Here is a 19734-nt window from a genome sequence, read left to right as displayed (position 1 = left end):
GTCATTTTTTTTCACCAGGAATCACCATGGCGAGTACATCCGATAAGCAGTTGTCCTGACTGCGGAATACAAGAGTAGAGCAAGACTGAGATGCTTTCACTGTAGTGTTTGCCAACATCGGGGGGCCTGACAAGGCACCGCAAGAAGATCAAATCTCAAAATCTTTCCAAATAGACGATTTTTTATTTAATGGTGCCATTTTTACAATAAACAAATAATTTCTATTAACTATTACAAACAAGGACTAAAAGTAACACAAGATGATGCTATAATGAACAAATAATGCGTGTCTCGACATGATCTACTCGCAAATGAAACAAATACGCCGCCCAGTCACCCCCGCACGCACCGCAATGAGACCTGTCACGCGCGAAATGCATTCATCTTTTGCCGAGCATCAGGCGCTTCGGCTGAGAGCGTGGCCGAATAATCGTTGTTCGGCCAAATCACCATTCGTGGCATCTCCAGTGTCGACCTGCAAATTAGTACCTACTTACGAGTATAGGTCCCGGCTAAAGAAATACTTCGTACGATCAGTTTTTCAAATGTGGAATGTTGATTTAAACTTTGTTTATTTTTTAATATTCGAAGAAACGTCATGTTTATATTTTTGTAATTTTGTATTCGGTTTATTGCTTCATTAACACGTTTCGTTTAATTGAGAAGAATTTAAAATGAAGAAATTACCAAGAAAGAAGTCAATGATATCAGCTACAGCATTTTTAACGGGTAAACTGTTCACGCACATTTTACAAAGAATTTTTGTTTCAAAATCATAGAATTAAGAATAGTTCAGAAACCGCATACGCGCATCAAACCGAAGGCGACTAAACTACTCTTAAATGAGTAGGTTTACGTTTTGACCCATTAGTTTCTTTGTAGACGTCGCTTAGTACGCAACTCTTGATTTGAATTCAACTATGCCGTGTTGTGTCCTTTTAAAGTGTAGAATTACTGCTAGGATATTAAAAAAACAGGATAATGTCACATTTCATTTGTAATTAGCAAACGAATGTTTAAGTAGCAAATGCATTACTTAAAAATTGAATTATTTTTCCATCTGTCAGGTTGTCGAAAAACAAAATGGAAATTTCGTTAGTGTTGCCAGAGTAGTAAATTTTTACCCTACTTTGTTCATCTAGTGAGAGAAGTAATGAAACTTATACCTCGGATTAAACAACGCCATGGGGGACATTTGAACGACATTATCTTTAAAACATCAAATATTATTTAACATGATATGAAAATATCCGTTTTATGTAAAATAAAATTTGTTTTGTATTAAAAGTTCAAAGTTCATTAATTCAATTACTCTTATTAAATGACCCTTCACTTATCTACTCGGTTGTGTCAATCAATGTTTCCGCGTGCACAATAAAATTTTAGAGAAATGAACAGATTGCTTTTTTTTTACCTTACATTTGTGTTATGATTTTTATTCCCATCAAGCAACATTACGCATCATGAATGCGCGCGGTGAAAGTGGGGCATAGTGGGGTTTTTTTTGGACACAGTCCGATGTATTCAAATATGATTCTACGCTCCTTCTGGATTATTCTTAATTCTATGGTTGAAATTTACTGCAACAGAGAGGGAAAACACTCTTAAAAAGAGAATACGAATGTCTAAGCATTTACAGGGGTTACGACCTATCTGGCTGGTTTGCGTGGCCACTTTGCAAACTGTAACATTTACCATCCTGCCTCATTGAAGTATAATCAAATAGACCTGATGCTTCGTAGAACATCATCATCATTAAAATATTACAACAGAGATGAAGAACATTTAAGAGAAGGTAATATGGAAGTCTAGGCATCTACAGGGCTTATGACCTGTCAATGGCTGGTTTAAGTGGCCATTTTACACACTGTGTAACATTCACCATTCTGCCTATATTTGAACATCCATATTCCTTCAATTCTTTCATCTGTTGATGTTTGTGAAGTTAAAGAGCTGAAACCTTTATTTATGCGGGTGAGATTCACCTAATTGAATTATTTCACCTACATACTAGGCAACGCCTGAAAATGTTATTTTTTCAATTTCTATACTTCTTCATGGACCAGGTAATTTATCAACAATATTTTGAGTTTGTCCAAATTTTTGTAGACAAGGACTGGATTCAACTCCCTGGGGAGCTGTTTATATTAAAATATTACAACAGAGATGAAGAACATTTAAGAGAAGGTAATATGGAAGTCTAGGCATCTACAGGGCTTATGACCTGTCAATGGCTGGTTTAAGTGGCCACTTTACACACTATGTAACATTCACCAGTCTGCTTATATTTGAACATCCATATTCCTTCAATTCTTTCACCTGTTTCTTTCATCATAATTATTCCCTTTCCGCCCCTAATGGTGTATAGGGCACTGCATTGGTACACCAATCGCAGGGTTTCTTGATCATTTTTGTTAGGTGAAGGTAACTTGATCAGTCTTACGCCTCAGGTACCAGTCTAGGGACTATGAAATATTCTATTGTAAAGACACCCCTTTAAATAATATTTCATATCAACCATGTCGGGAATCGAAACGTAGACTTCTTGCATAGTAAAAAAACGCGCTGACCATTACACCACGAAGCCGCTTCATAGAACAACTGATGACAAACTATTATTTAATAGTGTGTCAGTACAAATTTTTTGTTTTTCGTTTTATAATGTGAAATAATATTTGTATTTTATTGAGTAAAAACTCTATTATTATTATTAACGATTGTTGGAAATTATGTTTTGAAAAATGAGCGCTGCCGGGTAAACATTGCCGTGGAACACGCGTAGTTGAACTGTCTATGTTAGTCGTAAATTCAAAGCTGTATGTCGCACTTTTTTATTCCGCTTCACATTTACTGCCTACAGGTTAGGTTCCGGAACTTGGGTTAAATGGAATACAAGACGGGTGCTTAGTGCTGCATATATTGCATACATATATATATAAATGTTCTGTTTATTTTTAAATATTAAAACTTCCTTTACTCTTCCATCTGTTGGTGTTTTGTGAAGAAAAAGAGCTAACAAAAATTTATCTAGATGAGATTCTCTGTTGCAATTTAAGAGTATTAATTATTGTTGGTTGTGAATTTTCAGTAATACACATAAATGTTCATGGAAGCAGAGAGAGGGAAGGAAGGTAGAGGTGGGACTATATCATGCCTTCTCCCTTTTATTTACCCACTTTTTACTTAATTTTCGTAATATTTATTTTTTGTAGAATTTAATTTTTTTCTTTCCTCCTTCTGTGTTCATAATAAATAATTATAAAATTTGTAAATGATATAAATTTTTAAGATTACTTTTCTTGTACTTTGTGTTTTTAAAAAATACTGTGATTTCCATAATAAATAAATAAATAAAAAAAGATAAGAAAATTATATGATGAAAGCTCCGCGAAATCATAGAGGGATTATTTTATAATTTGGTTTCATAAAAACATGTTTAATCAAAGGTCAATACTTAATTACACCCAGTTTTGTAAATCTGAAACATAATAGAAACAAAACAAACCCGTGGGAGTAGGCAGAGAGGATAAACCACCATTTAAGTCTGTATTTGCATACGTACCTCGCTTCCTCTACATTCATACGCCTTATCATGCACACACGACGATTATTCCGAGTTTTGACATGATTATTGTATTTGTACATGACATGTCTATCTCGATCTTCCTCGATTTCTGCATCTATCAACATTTGCATCGTCAATCTTTTTAGCCGTTATTTCGCCGTCCATTCGCTCTACATGTCCGAACCGCAGCATTTCTCTCTTGGTTTTGTCGATAATGTTCGTCTCAGCCTTACACAATGTATGGTATTTATATATCCATCATACATCACACATTCACCCAAGAGATCGCGTTTCGACAGCATTTATCTGAAACAATAATAAATAATCGTTCACTACGAGAAAATTCACTACGAAATCTCTCCTGGCCTCTCTGCCTGCCGTCAACGCCCGTGTGTTTTCCTAAATCAGGTCTGCGTCCCGAACTTTAGACGCGAACTGCCGATGAACTGACAGTCGTGAATGTCCTGGACCGCGAGAACCGGATGCTTTGTAAAGTAGGCAAGCGTGGTTGAGGCTCTCGGGAGGTATCAGTAATAAATCTCGCAGCCAGCCGTATCGCCTCCTGGGTTAGTTGTACCTATTAAAAATGGAAAATTATTAATTTTTATTAGGAATATGTGCGATTTCTTCCCGCACCTCAACTTCAACTCTGTTTAGTTTTTACGTAATCTCATGCAGATTTGCATATCTTACCTCGTTTTATTATGCAGTATGCAGTTGTCCAATAATTATCTTCGGCTTCTGAACGCCCAGTTAAGTAGCTGGTTGTTGCGACGTGATACAGATTAGTCAGAAACGTTCTACTGATGCAATTTCAGATTGCTTAAGTGAAAGGTCGCCTGGAAGTAATAGTCTCATTGTCCCTCATCATATTAATTCTGCTCAGGTCTCACGGCGCAAGAGAAACGTGTGAATTGGTGCTTTGAACCGCCAAAACTTTTCAGGATTTGAAATTTTCGGCTCGTAATAAGAATTTTTTTCCTGTTTATACATTATAAAATATAAAAAAAATAAGCAATGCCATACCTACTCGTATACTGTGAGGAGAAAAACTGAGTCTCCAAACTCATTATCCAAAGGTTTACGCACTAAACAGGTAAACGCACTAACCAGAACACCATGAGGCCGACTGATCTCCACTCGATTTTCTTTAGCAAAATTTTTACTTGGCAGTAGAAACTAAATAAATAAATAAAACAAAAAATAAAATAATAAAGAAGTCAAACGAATTACAACAGGAATGGAGAATACCTTATATAAGGGAATATGGATTGAGGAATTTAAGAAATATGGATGTTTAAACATAGGCAAAATGGTAAATGTTACACAGCGTGTAAAATGGCCACTGGAACTAACCAACGACAGATCATAAGCCCTGTAAATACCTAGACTTCCATATTACCTTATTTAAGGTATTCTCCATTACTGTTGTAATTTGTTAATCTTAATGACTCCCGAGGGGGTGAAATCCAGTCTTTTGTCTACAAACATTTGGACAAACTCAAATATTGCAATAAATAAGTCGTTTTACCATGCAGTGTGAATTTGAAGGATTCGTGTATAATATGGCTAAGCCTAAATCATTGAAGTTTTTTTTTTATGATTTTGATAAATTGAATTGAAATATGTATATTTAACGTAAATTACGTGTAAATAAATTTAACTAAAATACTTTTCAGATCATAAAAATAATACAAATTATCTTATTTATTGAAAACCCATAGTAAACCCTTTCATTCTGGGTTTTCGTTAAAAAACAGTAATTCACATAGGTAGCTAGAACAGAAAAAATCTGAATTAATGACAATTAAAACATGCATATTTATTATAAAATAAAATATATTGTATTAGTTAAAGTGATTACTAATTGTTGCCCTTTCTGTACCACTATCTGAATAAATATATTACAATACATTTTAACACATGGATATGTTGTATGTATACCAAATATAAGATTTTTTTATTCAAAATTTTCACATTCAAAATTTCATGCGCATATTTTAATTTCGACCAAACGCAGTTTTTTTGCAGGGATTTGTCTTGTTAAATAACACAAGTAGTGAATATACGTAAAAATAATAAAGAAACAACACTGTTTAGAGCAACAAAAACATTAATAATTAACTGCCATACATACCGAAATTAAAAAGTGGCGAGTTTATTTTTTGATTACTGGTATCCTTGTACCGATATTTCAACAAAATCAGGCCCTAAGTGATCCACACCGATTCAAGTGGTGAATTTTTTCTTTTTAATTTTACCCTGCTGTTTTGAGCAATAAAAGTCAAATTTACTCCCATGCCTACCGAAATAAAAAACAGAGAGTTTAATTTTTAATCGCTGGTATCCTTTAGTACGTTTGTTTTTTTGCTTATGTTGGTAGTGCGCATTACACAGAGTAGTTTGACAGCTTCTGTAGAGCAACTTTTGGCAGGTTTGTTTATTTTGGTGCAAATTCCTGTCATCCTTAATGATTTTTTAGCAAGTTTTAAATACATTCAATACAATTTTATTAATTCGATTGAATACATGAATGTTTTTAATGGTAATAAGACATGTTTAATGAATTTGGTCGATTTGTTATCAGATTGAGACCCAGCATATAACAGAAATGAAAGCGAAATAATTTCAAAGGTTTATGAGATCAAAAATAATAATCAAATAAACTTCTTTGTCTAGTAAAACTAATTATTTACTCGCTATCTTGATGTTTCAAAATATCAAAATCCAAAGTATGTTCATTTAGGTACTTCAAGTTTTAGTGAATAAAGTCGGTAAATTTTACCGACGAAAATAAATAAAGGTTTTTCTCCATCCGAAATCGCAGCTCTGACAGGTGGTTTTTATTTCTTAGCTCTTTTATCGACACGATAAAAAGCGGGATTGAACATAATTTCACGGTGTAAAATCGATTGGACGTTGCAAGAGTCTTATCTTTTGCCGAGAATTTTTTTCACGATCTCGTAATCCGCTGTTCTTCACCTCGAGTTCAATGTTACGTCACAAAAACAAAAGATTTTACTTTGAAAAAAAAACTGCCTAACGGAATTTCCGATCTAAGCTGTTTTGTAATATTTACATTTGATTTATAAATATTTTTACTTTCTTCTGTCAAGTTTGTAAGCGTTTAAATATGTGTACAGCTTAGAGAAATAACACGCCACTGGCTAATAGAGTCGCCCATACAGTCGGACAAACATCATTCTATGATTATCAACCACGACGTTAGCTACAGTTTACAGCAATATAACGAACCGTATGTACTCGGATCAAGAATTGCAAGCGCAAACCGAAACTGTCAGTTACACGTTTGCTGTCAAACAAAAAACCTAACCAAAAAATTGAAACGCTTTTATTCTTTACAAAAGAGAAAAGGCTTCTCTTGCGAATTGTAACTTTGAGAGTACTGTGTAGATATAGTAGATAATAATATGTAAATTATTTTTCTTGTTTGTATTTTTTTTATAAATATTTTACAGGCGTTGCTTAATACGACAATTTAACCAGACGACTCACTCACCTACATCAATAAATACTTCAGATCTTTTATTTTACTAGAAACAGAAATATATATTAAAGAAATATGTATGCTATGTATATGGAACATGGCCAGAATGGTGAATGTGAAGTAATTACTTAAACCAGCCAAGAACAATTATTTTTAAGCCTTGTAAATTATGCTAAGACTTCCATGTTTTCATAATGTGCTGTATATTTTTGCAATATTTTTGAAATGCGATTTTTGAAACATTTTTTTACCACATGAGGCTGGAGCCGCAATTATAGTGGCGAATTTCAACTCTGAAGAGCCAACCGAGAGAATTTTTTTTTATTTTTTATTTCAGGGGGAATCGAACCTGGAACACTTTAAAGAGTTATAGAATTAAATATTCATGTATATAAATGTACTAAAAAATAAATAATAACTGAAACACGTTCGATTGCAAATTATCTCATACATTATTGTACATAAAAGTCCGTTTTCTTTTCTAGAGAATTAGAGATAAATAGAGTTTTCTTTCAATTTTATTGGGGCCCTGTTACGCTGTAATTGAAATTTAAAAGTAAATCAATGAATTAAATTATGTATTTAAAAAACTGTACAGCCTCACTGAAAATTTTACAGATGGTTTTGACAGACCAAAGAGTGAGGAGAGGCGAGACACTCTGTGGGAAATTTCCATCCGTGGGCTGGGCTCTACAGAATCTGACTCTCATAACGGCTCCAATGTGGAGTCTCGTCAGCTGATTTGGGGGCTAGAGAAGGTCGCCACAGGTCACGTGTACGATGGTCAATGGGACGATATTGGCATGAGTGGAGCGGGAACCTTTTCTTTTACACACGGTATTTATTTTAATTTTATTAAGAAGTGTAAAGATAAATGTATTAGATGTATTATTTATGTAAAAATTATATGTAAATTTATTATTTTATTTTATTTTCTTTCAATCGAACATGCATTTTTATAAAAAAATATCGCATGTATTTAATTTTGTTAAATGAATTGAATAAGTCCGTTAATAAACAAAATAAAAATAATAAGTGTAGGTCTAAGAGTAAGCGTAAGTGTAAGCGTAAGTGTAAGCGTAAGTGTAAGCGTAAGCGTAAGTGTAAGCGTAAGTGTAAGTGTAAGCGTAAGTGTAAGCGTAAGCGTAAGCGTAAGCGTAAGCGTAAGCGTAAGTGTAAGCGTAAGTGTAAGTGTAAGTGTAAGTGTGAGAGTGAGTGTGAGTGTGAGTATGGGTGTGGGTGTGAGTGTGAGTGTGAGTGTGAGTGTGAGTGTGAGTGTGAGTGTGAGTGTAGTGTGAGTGTGAGTGTGAGTGTGAGTGTGAGTGTGAGTGTGAGTGTGAGTGTGAGTGTGAGTGTGAGTGTGAGTGTGAGTGTGAGTGTGAGTGTGAGTGTGAGTGTGAGTGTGAGTGTGAGTGTGAGTGTGAGTTCAAGTGTAAAGGAAATGTAACCGGGTTGAGGCGGATAGTGCCGCGGGGTCACGAATCCGAAGTGCGAGGTTAGAACCCCTTGCTACCACAACTTTATTCCCTTTCTAAATTAATTTTTTAGAACGCTTTGTAAATGGCCCTCAAAATTAAAATATTTAAATTTACCATAAGAATACGAATTTTTGTATTTGTTGTTACGAAAAATGCTAGTTTAAAAAACGTAGATAAACTATGTGCGCAACTAATTTCCGAGTTTTTTTATTTTATTTTATTTGGGAAATTAACAGTTCTACATACATATTTTTAGTAAACAAACAGATATAGTGTATAAACTCAGAATTAATAACAGATTTCCACATAGTATACAAAGTTAGTAAAGAAAATATATTACATATCAAATAAATACATACAATTTATACATATAAAAATGTTATTTTCATGTACTCAATAATCAAAGATTTTTTAAATATTTATTTTAAGAACATTAAGTTACTGTGAATTGGGCGGGATAAGGACAATAATGCTTGAAGAGAGCATAAGGAGGGGAGGAGAGATGTACATATTTATTATTATAATGTCTACTAAGTTACATAATACATTTTTAGTGTAAATTTTAAATCTGACAGAGTGATGTTTGTGTAATCTATATTTTTAAATTTTCTATTGTACGTTGAAAAAGTCCTACGAAAAAAAGCATTTTTAACATACGATGTTTTACTTATTGGTACATGAAACAGGTGGTACCGTCTACAAATCCTGGCTGGCACATGTATTGTTATTAAACCAAGCAGCTCTGTACAGTCAACCATTCCTGTCATAATTTTGTAAAGCAGTAGTTGGTCCGCACACACTCTGCGGTATTGTAGAGAAATGATTCCATGGAAGGTGGAGGCAGTTAGAGTAGATACATAAGAGATACCGGTTTTGTATTTAAGGTACTTTATAAATTTGTTTTGAATATTTTCTATTCTACTTATATATATGGCATACTGGGGATTCCATATCTGAGAGGCATATTCCAAATGGCTTCTGACAAATGTATAATATAATGAAATTAGGGCCTTTGGATTATCAAAGTGTTTACTCATTCGAATTATGAAACCTGACATGCTCAATGCTTGCCTGCTTGCTTGGCTGCTGCTATGCAAATTTTAAGGGAAATACAAAAAAATGTTTTTTTAACTATCGCCCTCACTAGCCTTTCATTTGTGCTATCTCTCTGGCAATACATGAATACCGTGACTAAAATGATAACGAACAATCAATAAACCATCCATCCAACCAATTTTGCACTTCGTCGAAATTGGCCAAGTGTAGCCCAGCTAAGCCATGGGCCATCGACCGGAACAAGTGATAATCAGAAAAGGCTTAATTTGGCGAATACGGCGGGTGCGGTAGCAGATCCCATTTCAATGTTTTGATAGTGTCCTGGACGATGGAAGTGCGATGGCAAGGAGTGTTGTTGTGCTGCAAAATCACTTGTTTGTGTCTCGTGTCCCATTCTGACCGTTTTTCGAGCAATGCATGATTCAAATTGGTTAGTTGTTGTTACTAGCGATGCGCATTGACAGTTTCACCCATTTTCAGCAGTCTATAGTACACGATTCCTTTCTGGTCCCACCAATCACAGAGAATTGTCTTTTCGAAGCGATTTGGCCGTGCCATCGATGTTAATAATTTGCCCGGTGAAAGCCAGAATTTTTTGCATTCAGGATTCTCTAAATGTATCAATTTTTCATCGCCACTAATAATTTTATGCAGAAAACTCGTTCTTTCTCGCCGCAAAAGCAAAATTTCAAAGGTGGCTTTTCGATTTTCCATGTGTCTCTCAGTCACCTCATGCGGCATCCCTTTTCTTTCCTTTTGAACTTTTTTCCATGGCATGTAAACGTTCAGAAATAACTTGTCGAGTCATGTTTAATGCTTTTGCAAGTTGATCGTGTGTTTGCGTATCTTATTCAACCAATAACGCTTGCAGATCAGCGACTTCAATCGTTTTTGATCTTCCGGAGCGTGCCTTTTCTTCAGTGTCGAAATAGCCACTTAAACCAATCTTCACAAGTAGATTTTGATGGTGCATGTTCACACCGTAGGCTTTCTCGAGCAAACGACGTGCTTCCAGTACATGTGAATGAAAATGTAAACATTAATGCAAATTTTAAAAAAATTGTTCGGCTCCCTGGTCTCGGTTCCAATTTTTTACATGGTTGACATGGTTTAAAATAGTGTTTTGATACAGGAATATATAAAAGTCTATTATATCACCAAGTCTACAATATACAATTGTGTATTTTTACTTTATACTTTTATAATAATTTTTCGTGTATAAATATGTCGTTTAAGATGTTCATTTGGCGTATATATAAATAAATAAATAGTCCCTGGACTGGCGCCTGAAGCATAAGACTGATCAACTCACCTTCATGTAATAAACATGATCGAAATACGCTGTGGTTGATGTATCAATTCGGTGCCCTATGCACCATTTGTTACGGATAGGGAAATTATTATCTTTATTTTTTTTTACCATATTACAGTGCTTAAGGGATAAACATTTTTTTTTCTTTTGCACGTTATTATAGGTTTTGGTTTGACGATATGTTGCGTTTTAGATCGTGTTTGTTTTTGTCCGTGATATCAATTATGGGTAGATCGCCTCTGAATATATCATCATCATCATTTTTCCTTTCCACGCCGGTGCATTGGGCACTGCATTGGTACACCAATCGCAGCGTATCTTGATCATTTCACCAGTCCAGGGACTATGAAATATTCTAGTGTAAAAACATCCTTTTAAATAATTATTTCATATCGGCCATATCGGGAATCGAATCCGAGACCCCTTGCAGGGTAAGCAAACGCGCTGACCATTACACCACGAGGTTGATAATATAATACATTTTTAATTATTTTGATTGTCTAGGGGTAGAGTACTCTGGAGGATTTCAAGATGGCCGTTTCCACGGTCACGGAGTACTGAGCTATCATGATGGAATCAAAATTCAAGGAACATGGGAGGCTGGGATACTCAAGGATAGACATATCGTCTTTAGCGATGATCTCACGTATTCCGATAATGATTGGAGCTATTTGAAATTTCCTGATAGAAGGTAATAGAAAATAGTCAAAGATCTCGCTTCTAAGAGACCTACACTGTTTAAAGTACTGGATTTGTACTTCTTACAATGAAAATATTTTGTTTTTTTTTTGTGAGAGATCCAATGACAAATTATTGCACAACATAGTTTGAAAAAAATGGTGACAGCATTTGTTATGTACTTGTGTGGTTTGTAAAGATGTAAACTAATACAATCCAAAAAAAATTCTTAAGATACATAAATTTTAAACTTGGAATTAGTCATGAATTTTTAAATTACGATTTTTTATTAAAAACATTAAATTTGCTTAAACTTAACGATAGAAGAAAAATTATAGACCTGTTAAATTTGTATAAAATTGTGCATTCTATATGGGATTGCCCAGAACTTTTGTCACTCGTCAACTTCAGGGTGCCTGGAAGGATAACTAGGAGGGTGCCACCGTTTTGCAGTAATAACTCACGCACAGTGTATGATTGTAATGCCGTATTGAGCCGACTTCATGAACTCGGCAATAGTTGTTCCCACATATCGGATATATTTAATGTGGGGTATTGTTCTTATAGAACAAACCTTATAAATTTTTTCAAAGATGAGCAGTAATCATATTTAATGTAGTTACTTCATATATGATTTTCTGTTTTTTTTTTAAAAATATATTTTTATTATAAACATATTATGTTTAAAATTTGATTTACTTTTTATATTAATTTTTAAAGTTCTCGTATACTTTTTATTTCAAACTTTTGTTTTATTTAAACTTTTTTTTTTTTTTTAATATTATGTTATATAATTTTTAGGCTTGATTATTGTTCCTTAGTTTTGAGTGCAAATATGTAGTTTAAAAAAATATCAAACCTTATATGTTTATATTATAAATTTGTAAAAGGCAATTATGCCGTGTATGTTAATAAATAAAAAAATAAATAAATAATACTCTGGGCCACTAAGATTAGGTATGTTAAGTTGTAGAGACAATGAAGAACTTCAGCCCTACGGGAAATTGTATACAAAAATGTTTTCTTGCGCGCGGTAAAAATTAAAGCATTAAATTGTGCGGTAAAATTTCTTAAAAATGTACGATGAAAAAATAAAAAAATATTTCAATAAAAACGCACTACTTCAAATGACGTCACTGGTTCATATGAACCATCCAATGATATGAGAGTATTGAAGGATATCCGGTTTAGTCTCCGTAAACGAACCAATCGGAAGAACTGTCATAGAACAACCTCTGACGTTACACGCGGAGATATTTCAGAAATACAAAACTTTAAAAAATCATAGAGCTGATAATATGACATAAAAAAAAAAATTGGCTTGGTTTAATATGCTATTAACAAAAAATAAATTTAAAAAGACACTGAACTTCCTCATTCTGGAATGTGCTTGCCAGAATATGTGGGTATGCAAATGATTGTAGATATGTCAAAGTTACCAACAACACACATACACTCCAGTATTCTAAATACAACTACCAGCTGAAGGTACAATATTTACCCTTGAGCAAGAACTTTTAATTACATAAACACTAGGATGACTCCGCTGAGGACGATCGACCACCTAAATGGCTACTAATTAATATTTCACTGTTCCTGGACTGGCACCTGGATCACTAGACTTAATGCCTTGCCTTCCATGTAACAAGAATAATCCAGACACACTGCAATTGAAGTACCTACCGATCCTGTGCCCGGGGCGCCACTGGATGCAGGTAGAGAAACGGTGATTGATTTAATTTTCATCCATGTTTTTACATCATTCCCCATCGATGATTATAGGTTCAGCTATGAAATGGCCATGGGGTTAAATCCCGCTGGAAATTCAATCCGCACTGAAAGAAGACCAACAAGAAACATTCCTAATGGTTTATATGATACTGGAGACGGTTTTTATGATCCTGTCCGAAACGTTGTTAGGGATGCAAATGATCTCAACGAGATAGTAAGGTAGGTAACCTATTTTTTATTCAATGTTTTTATCTCTTGTGTGGATGTGATGTCACACTAGTTGACATAGGATACAAGACTTGATATATATATCTTATTTTTAAACAAATATGAAGTCGTATTTTTTGTAATCTTCAAATGCACATTTTCACACCGGATTTGGAAAGCAAAATTTGTATTACTATGCTAGATGTTAATACAAAAAATATTTATCCTTCCTACGCGAAGAATAAATGTCCGCTAATTCAGCAACACATCTTTATAAGAGAGAGCACGAAGTTAGAACTCGTAACTAGGAAGATAGAACTCATAACGAGAAAGAAAGAGACGATGTTCTGTGGCGGGTGTTGTGTAAAACAGATTCAGTGAAATTCAGTCTTCAGTCGGTTGATGACAGTGATGGAAGACGCACGCGCGTAACATGAGCGGCGTATTGAGTGTTTATGATTTTTAATTTATTTTGCTATAACAGGGCTAAATTATTTATTTATTTGCATAAATTATGGAAAATTATTAAACAGTGTGTCTCTATGTTTTTTTTTTTAATTTCTGAGCTTTAGAATATTCCGTCTTTTACTAGTGGTAACACGACGTTAGATCACCGCGTGCAAGGGGATTATTTACCACAGTCTTTTAAGAGTTAATAATACCACTGTACCTACCAGGGGCGAATTCTCCCTATAACCAATTATTTGCAACTTACCATATTTTTTACATCTAAAGTAATATTTTAGGTTCCATTATTATAAGGAAAACATCACAAGCCATTGTTTGAATTTCTAACGTTAGTAAATTTACAACATATATATTTAGTTTAAAACCTAATTCCATGCGTCGAACTAGTGCGCTTCTATCGGCAGAAATTATTACTACTGGATTAACCCTCTCTCCCCGGTGATGTGTAGCTAGTATACATTGCGTTACATTGCGTCTAATAACTATAATATCTTTTTAATATAATAAGTATTGGATTTAAATTTTCAGTATTCTTTCATTACACATTTACGTATCGACTGAAATAATCTGTTATTAAATAATAAGTACTTATTAGGCACAAAAAAGCATTTTATCGGAAATCGGGGATAAATTACAAATATCATCAAAAGTATACTTCACAGTATACCAATAACACCTGGCGTTACACGTCCACTACATGCCCAGTCACGTAGTCCATTACTAGCTACTTAGTAGCTCTCGGGAAGTTGGCGCGGGTGCACGTTTCGCCAGAGTCGTTAGCGATACTTAATGATTTGTTCATGTTTTCAGCAGTTAGATTTGAAATATTTTCATCTTTGAATGAAATTATGGTTAATTAAAGCCATTTCCTATAAATATTCCCATTTAAAATTTCTTATTTTTTTAATGTGTAGCGACTACACAGCACCGTAACGCGCGGGTGTTTTTAGGATAGTAATGGAAAGGTTAAGCTTGAGCTTGCGCGGCCAAAGATAAAACTTTTTTTTTACTTCAAATCTTGTTAACCTGTTAAATCTTCCAGCTTTCCTAAATGCAATTTAGTCTTTCAACACTTCTTCATAAGGTCTATTATTCTTTAAAATAAAACTGTTTGACTTAAAACCATGCAAGGGAGGCAGAATTATACGCACCGGGTACATGTGATAAATATATAACAAATATATAATACCTTAACAAGAAAGTTAGATTATAATAATACTTGGCAAGTCCCGTTCGGTAGTTTGAAAGTGAATTTATTGTAAAATAAATAATATTTCAATCTGACATTTTAATCTTTAATATCAGCATATAAATATAAATCCTTTGGTGGATTTTGAAAAAGGCTCGCCAAACAAAAATAAAATATACATGAGTTATATGCAAACGATGACGGTTCAACTGTAGGTTATTCTTTAGTACCTATTTAAACTTTTAAAATAATGTTTGAAGTGAATAGTGTTAAGAGTAAATAAAATATATGTAAAGAATTGAATGAAGTGTAATTTACATCGTTTCGTGAATATTCAAGCGATTTAAAAAGACGTACCAATACAGAAATTTTCATTCTAATATTCTGTCTAAAAAAATAACAAAATTGGTTTAGTTTTGAGGTGCGTAAAACGGGTCAACAAAACGTCGATTTTGTCAATTTTAGTTAAGTATAAAAGGTCCGACATGCAGTTGTCTTTTTTGCATAGTATCCGGGAGGCATCTGCAAGATAGTGACAGACAAACAATCTTTAAATAACTATTTATCGAAATTCTCTACCACCGCATATCCTCATAATTTATGTAATCCAAAACACAAAAATCAAAATTTCAATTGTGTTTTTTTATTCTATGAACAACTACATACTCAAATCTAACAATAGCAGAGCATTGCCGGTTTCAGCTCGTTATATATAAACATGGATACATGTTACTTTCGTCTTTTTTTTATATCCATCCAATTTCAACCTTTTTTTTCTAATTTTTTCAACTTTATTATATTTGAACTTTTTCAGTGTTACTCTCTTTTTTCTATTTTAGAGAATTCCAAATTTCTTAATATCTCCCTCGTTGGTCAAATACAAAATAAAAGAGCATCTATAATGACTATATTTGCCATCGATTGTAATTACAAATTAAATAAAGTCGGAATAATCGACGTGCGTGCATGAGAAGATGTATGAATGTGAAGGAAGCAAAGGAAGTGTGCCAGGACAGAGTGGTGTGGCGTTCTATCCTCTCTGCCTACCCCTCCGGGGAAATGGCGTGATGGTTAGTTAGTTAGTTAGTTAGTTAATATTAAATCTGTCGAAACAGTCCGTGATTTAGGTATCCTCTTAGATGAAAAATTAACTTTTAATCGTCACATCGATAGTATTACTGAAAAATCTTTTAGAACACTAGGATTTATACTACGGCAAACCGTTTCAAAATACCGATACTCTTAAAAAATTATATTTTTCTTATGTTCGTAGTTTACTAGAATTTTCTTCACCTGTCTGGTCTCCTTATTATAAAATTCATTCCTGCAAAATTGAAAGAATTCAAAAAATGTTTATAAAAAATTTAAACCGTAGATTACATCTCAATTTTCCAGATTATCGCCAAGCGTGCGTTTTTCATAATATCCAAACTCTCGCTGATAGACGAACCACAGCTGATATAGTGTTACTCACCAACATAATATCTGATAAAATAGATTCCCCCGAATTGGTTAACCGCATTCATCTTAAGGTACCACAGAGACAAACGCGTTATACACAACTTTTCCACATACCTAAATGCAGAACAAATTCGTCAAAAAACGCTACGATTAACCGTATTATGGATACGTACAACAGGAAATTTAACGAAATAGATATATTTACCAAAAATATTAAATTTATCAAAACTGCCATAGGTAATAAATTGTCTTTGTCCGCATCCTCCTCTCCGTTGCTCTCTATCCCTGAACATATATAAGTTTTATAGTGAGAAGATCTTTAAATATAATTATGTATCCCCGTACTGCGGGCCAACTGTTTGTGACACCTGATTTTTATAATCCGAATCATTTCTATTAAACTTATATGTTATTCTTATTTATATATTATGTAGGTGCATATAATATGCATTTGTGTGTTCGTTTTGAATCAACGTTTCTCGTATTGTCAAACCTTATTTTATTGTTGTCATTATTTCGTATTTACTGCATTTTGTGGTTACCTACTGTATTGTATAGGACTCGTCGCACATTATTCATTCGATGTGTATCAGTTAAATTTAAAAAATAAAATGAATTTAACATACTTAAAAAAAAAAACAATTTACATCATTTCGTCATTTGAATTTTAACAAAAAGGTTTCTAACTTTTTACTAAGCTCTTTATTGTACCATTTTCAATACAATTTACAAGTTTTAAGCAAATATATTATTTTCATACTTACGCACCCATACACCCATACCTCTCCCTCTTTCATTCTCACACGCACATGTATCCTCTCCCTCATTCATTCACGCATACACACATTCACATACACATGAATACAAACGTCACACAAATACAATTACTAAACTTCTTTTCTTATATATTATGTGTCATTATATTTACAGTGGATTTTTTTAATTGGCTTTAGTATTGTTAAGATTTTTCTAATTATTTTGTTTATGTAATAGCTGTAAAAATCCCAAATAAAATGAAATAAAATAAAATAAAATAAAATAAAATATCCCAAAATTTATGTACCTTTCAACCTAGTCGAATGAGAAATAATAAGCCATAGTTTTAATGTCTTGTGAAGATGGCGGTATAATTGTTGGTAGTGGATATTGTAGTTGTTTTGTTAATATTTTACATAGTTTAAAGAGACAAAGTGATACAATATATGTCAACGATACCGTAATTGAGCCAAACAAAGCGAGAAGAAAGCAAAAATATAACGAGTGATAAATTACAATGTAAAAAGGAAAAAAAAAACAAATATACTTCGGGTTAATTTAACTGACAATCATTAATTTCCAACTTTAGCTGAAATACGAGTTTTTAAATATTAGGTTTTTTTAAACTATTTTTTTCTCTAATTTTTCTATCTCTAAATGGATGCGCTTGTAGTAATTTTAGATTGCATGCTTTAAAAAAATGAGTTGATAGGGAGTCAAACATTTTATTTTATGTACGAAGCAAGTACCTAATTGATTGTTTACTGTTAAATCATATAATTTTAGGATTCCGAAAAATCCTGAGTGGATTAAAGAAAATTACAGGAAAGCGTGGGACGAACCCGTTGGACCAAGGCCCGATCTTTATGAAGAGTGGATGAAATGTAAAGATTTAAATCCTGAATCGGAAACTAAAAATATAGATTCAACTGAAAAAGCCGAATACCAAAGACAACAGACGTGTAATGTAATGTTTCATTTCATATTCCCATTATATGTTATTTATATAATTAATAAAAGATTTGCTTGAACATGTAAGCATTGTTTTCTTATTTTGATTTGTGTTATTTGCCATTTCTAAAGATGATGTTTGTCCACATTAATCACCTAACAGTTTACTAGTTTCGAAGATGTTGGGAAAGCGATGAAACTGGTCACTGGTTATTTCAACTATGTAGATTTATCACTTATCTTTCATTCTATTATAAATTCAGTATTATTTTACTGTTCACTTTAATACGAGCCGTTAGACTGGTCACCTTGCCTTAGTGTACTTAAAATTATTTTATTTGGTTTGATATGGGTAATAAAATAACATTATCGTCTGTTATATTTATTTATTTATTAATTTTATTTTATTTTATTCAGAAAACATACAGTCATACAAAATAAGTATTAAACACAACAATTTTTTTTAACATAAAAAGACCAATTAAGTTTTCATAAATTGAAAAGATATAAACATTAAATGTGACAACAAAATAAAAAATAAATAAGAATTTTAAGTGGAAAAAGAATAATTGTTGACATTTGCGTTTTCCATGGAGGTAATAAATTAAAATAAATAAAAATACCGAATGTACACTCCGAGCCATCCACGCACACACATGAACGCACATATAAAACATGTACATTACATGCGGCACATATACATGGCATAAACCACTCAAGATGCATATTCAGCAACTATCCCAAATAATCGACCCCATGAAGAAATTTTCTGTACAAATGCAACGGGCAGTTAAAAATGTCTACATCAATACTGAGTCCATTATATATGTAGGTAAAGTGGTAAGTTCTGCATTCAAAAATCCAGTACAGGAAGAATAACATATGGCAGTCATCTCAATCAATATTTCAAGTCCACCCTGTCAGAAATCGAACCCAGGACATTAAGAATGGTAGACAGAACATTATACCTAATTATAAAAAATATATCACGAGATATTCATGATATTGTAATCATTCATAATTTGCCAGTTGTATATTTATAATATATGTACTAACCTACGTATTTAAACATACGGGATCTGGTCATAAATTACCTAGATACGCGGAGTATTTATGTAACAGTCAAATTTGTAACAAAAAAATATGACTCCTGCTTTGTACGTCAATCGTTATTGCATTGTGCTCAGTCGATTAATAAACATTAAAATCACTATACTGGCAAACCTTATGACAAAATGTGACACATTTAGCATACTCGTACGAATTATGACAGTAGAAATGGATAAAAGAAAATCATTTTTGCTTTCCGCATAGTGTTTTGAATATAACTTGGTCGCATTGTATCGCATATCTAACCACAAACTAACACTATAG

The 19734-nt window shown here is 33.1% G+C and overlaps 1 protein-coding gene across 1 annotated transcript; it reads left to right on the top strand.

The window, feature by feature from the left end:
* Nucleotides 1–577: 577 nt before the first annotated feature.
* On the top strand, nucleotides 578–18439 carry LOC148272273 (MORN repeat-containing protein 5-like). The gene is made up of 5 exons (XM_088240263.1): nucleotides 578–729; nucleotides 7692–7910; nucleotides 11424–11610; nucleotides 13380–13547; nucleotides 18196–18439. Exons 1-5 carry the CDS (start codon nucleotides 675–677, stop codon nucleotides 18437–18439), a joined length of 873 nt encoding a protein of 290 aa, XP_088096389.1. The 5' UTR covers nucleotides 578–674.
* Nucleotides 18440–19734: the final 1295 nt, after the last annotated feature.

The sequence above is a fragment of the Micrasema longulum genome, unplaced genomic scaffold (assembly GCF_059751315.1).
Source record: "Micrasema longulum isolate JH-2025_06_02 unplaced genomic scaffold, ASM5975131v1 h1tg002403l, whole genome shotgun sequence".
NCBI lineage: Eukaryota > Metazoa > Arthropoda > Insecta > Trichoptera > Brachycentridae > Micrasema > Micrasema longulum.
The sequence above is the reverse complement of the archived record's forward strand: the minus strand, read 5'-3'. Positions and strand labels throughout refer to the sequence as shown.

What these genes read in the sequence shown, in the direction of transcription:
- LOC148272273 (XM_088240263.1), top strand. Translation starts at nt 675, where the DNA reads ATGAAGAAATTACCAAGAAAGAAGTCAATGATATCAGCTACAGCATTT. An exon ending in AGCTACAGCATTTTTAACGG is followed by an intron (nt 730 to 7,691) that starts GTAAACTGTTCA and finishes AAAATTTTACAG; the next exon opens with ATGGTTTTGACAGACCAAAG. An exon ending in GATCTCAACGAGATAGTAAG is followed by an intron (nt 13,548 to 18,195) that starts GTAGGTAACCTA and finishes ATATAATTTTAG; the next exon opens with GATTCCGAAAAATCCTGAGT.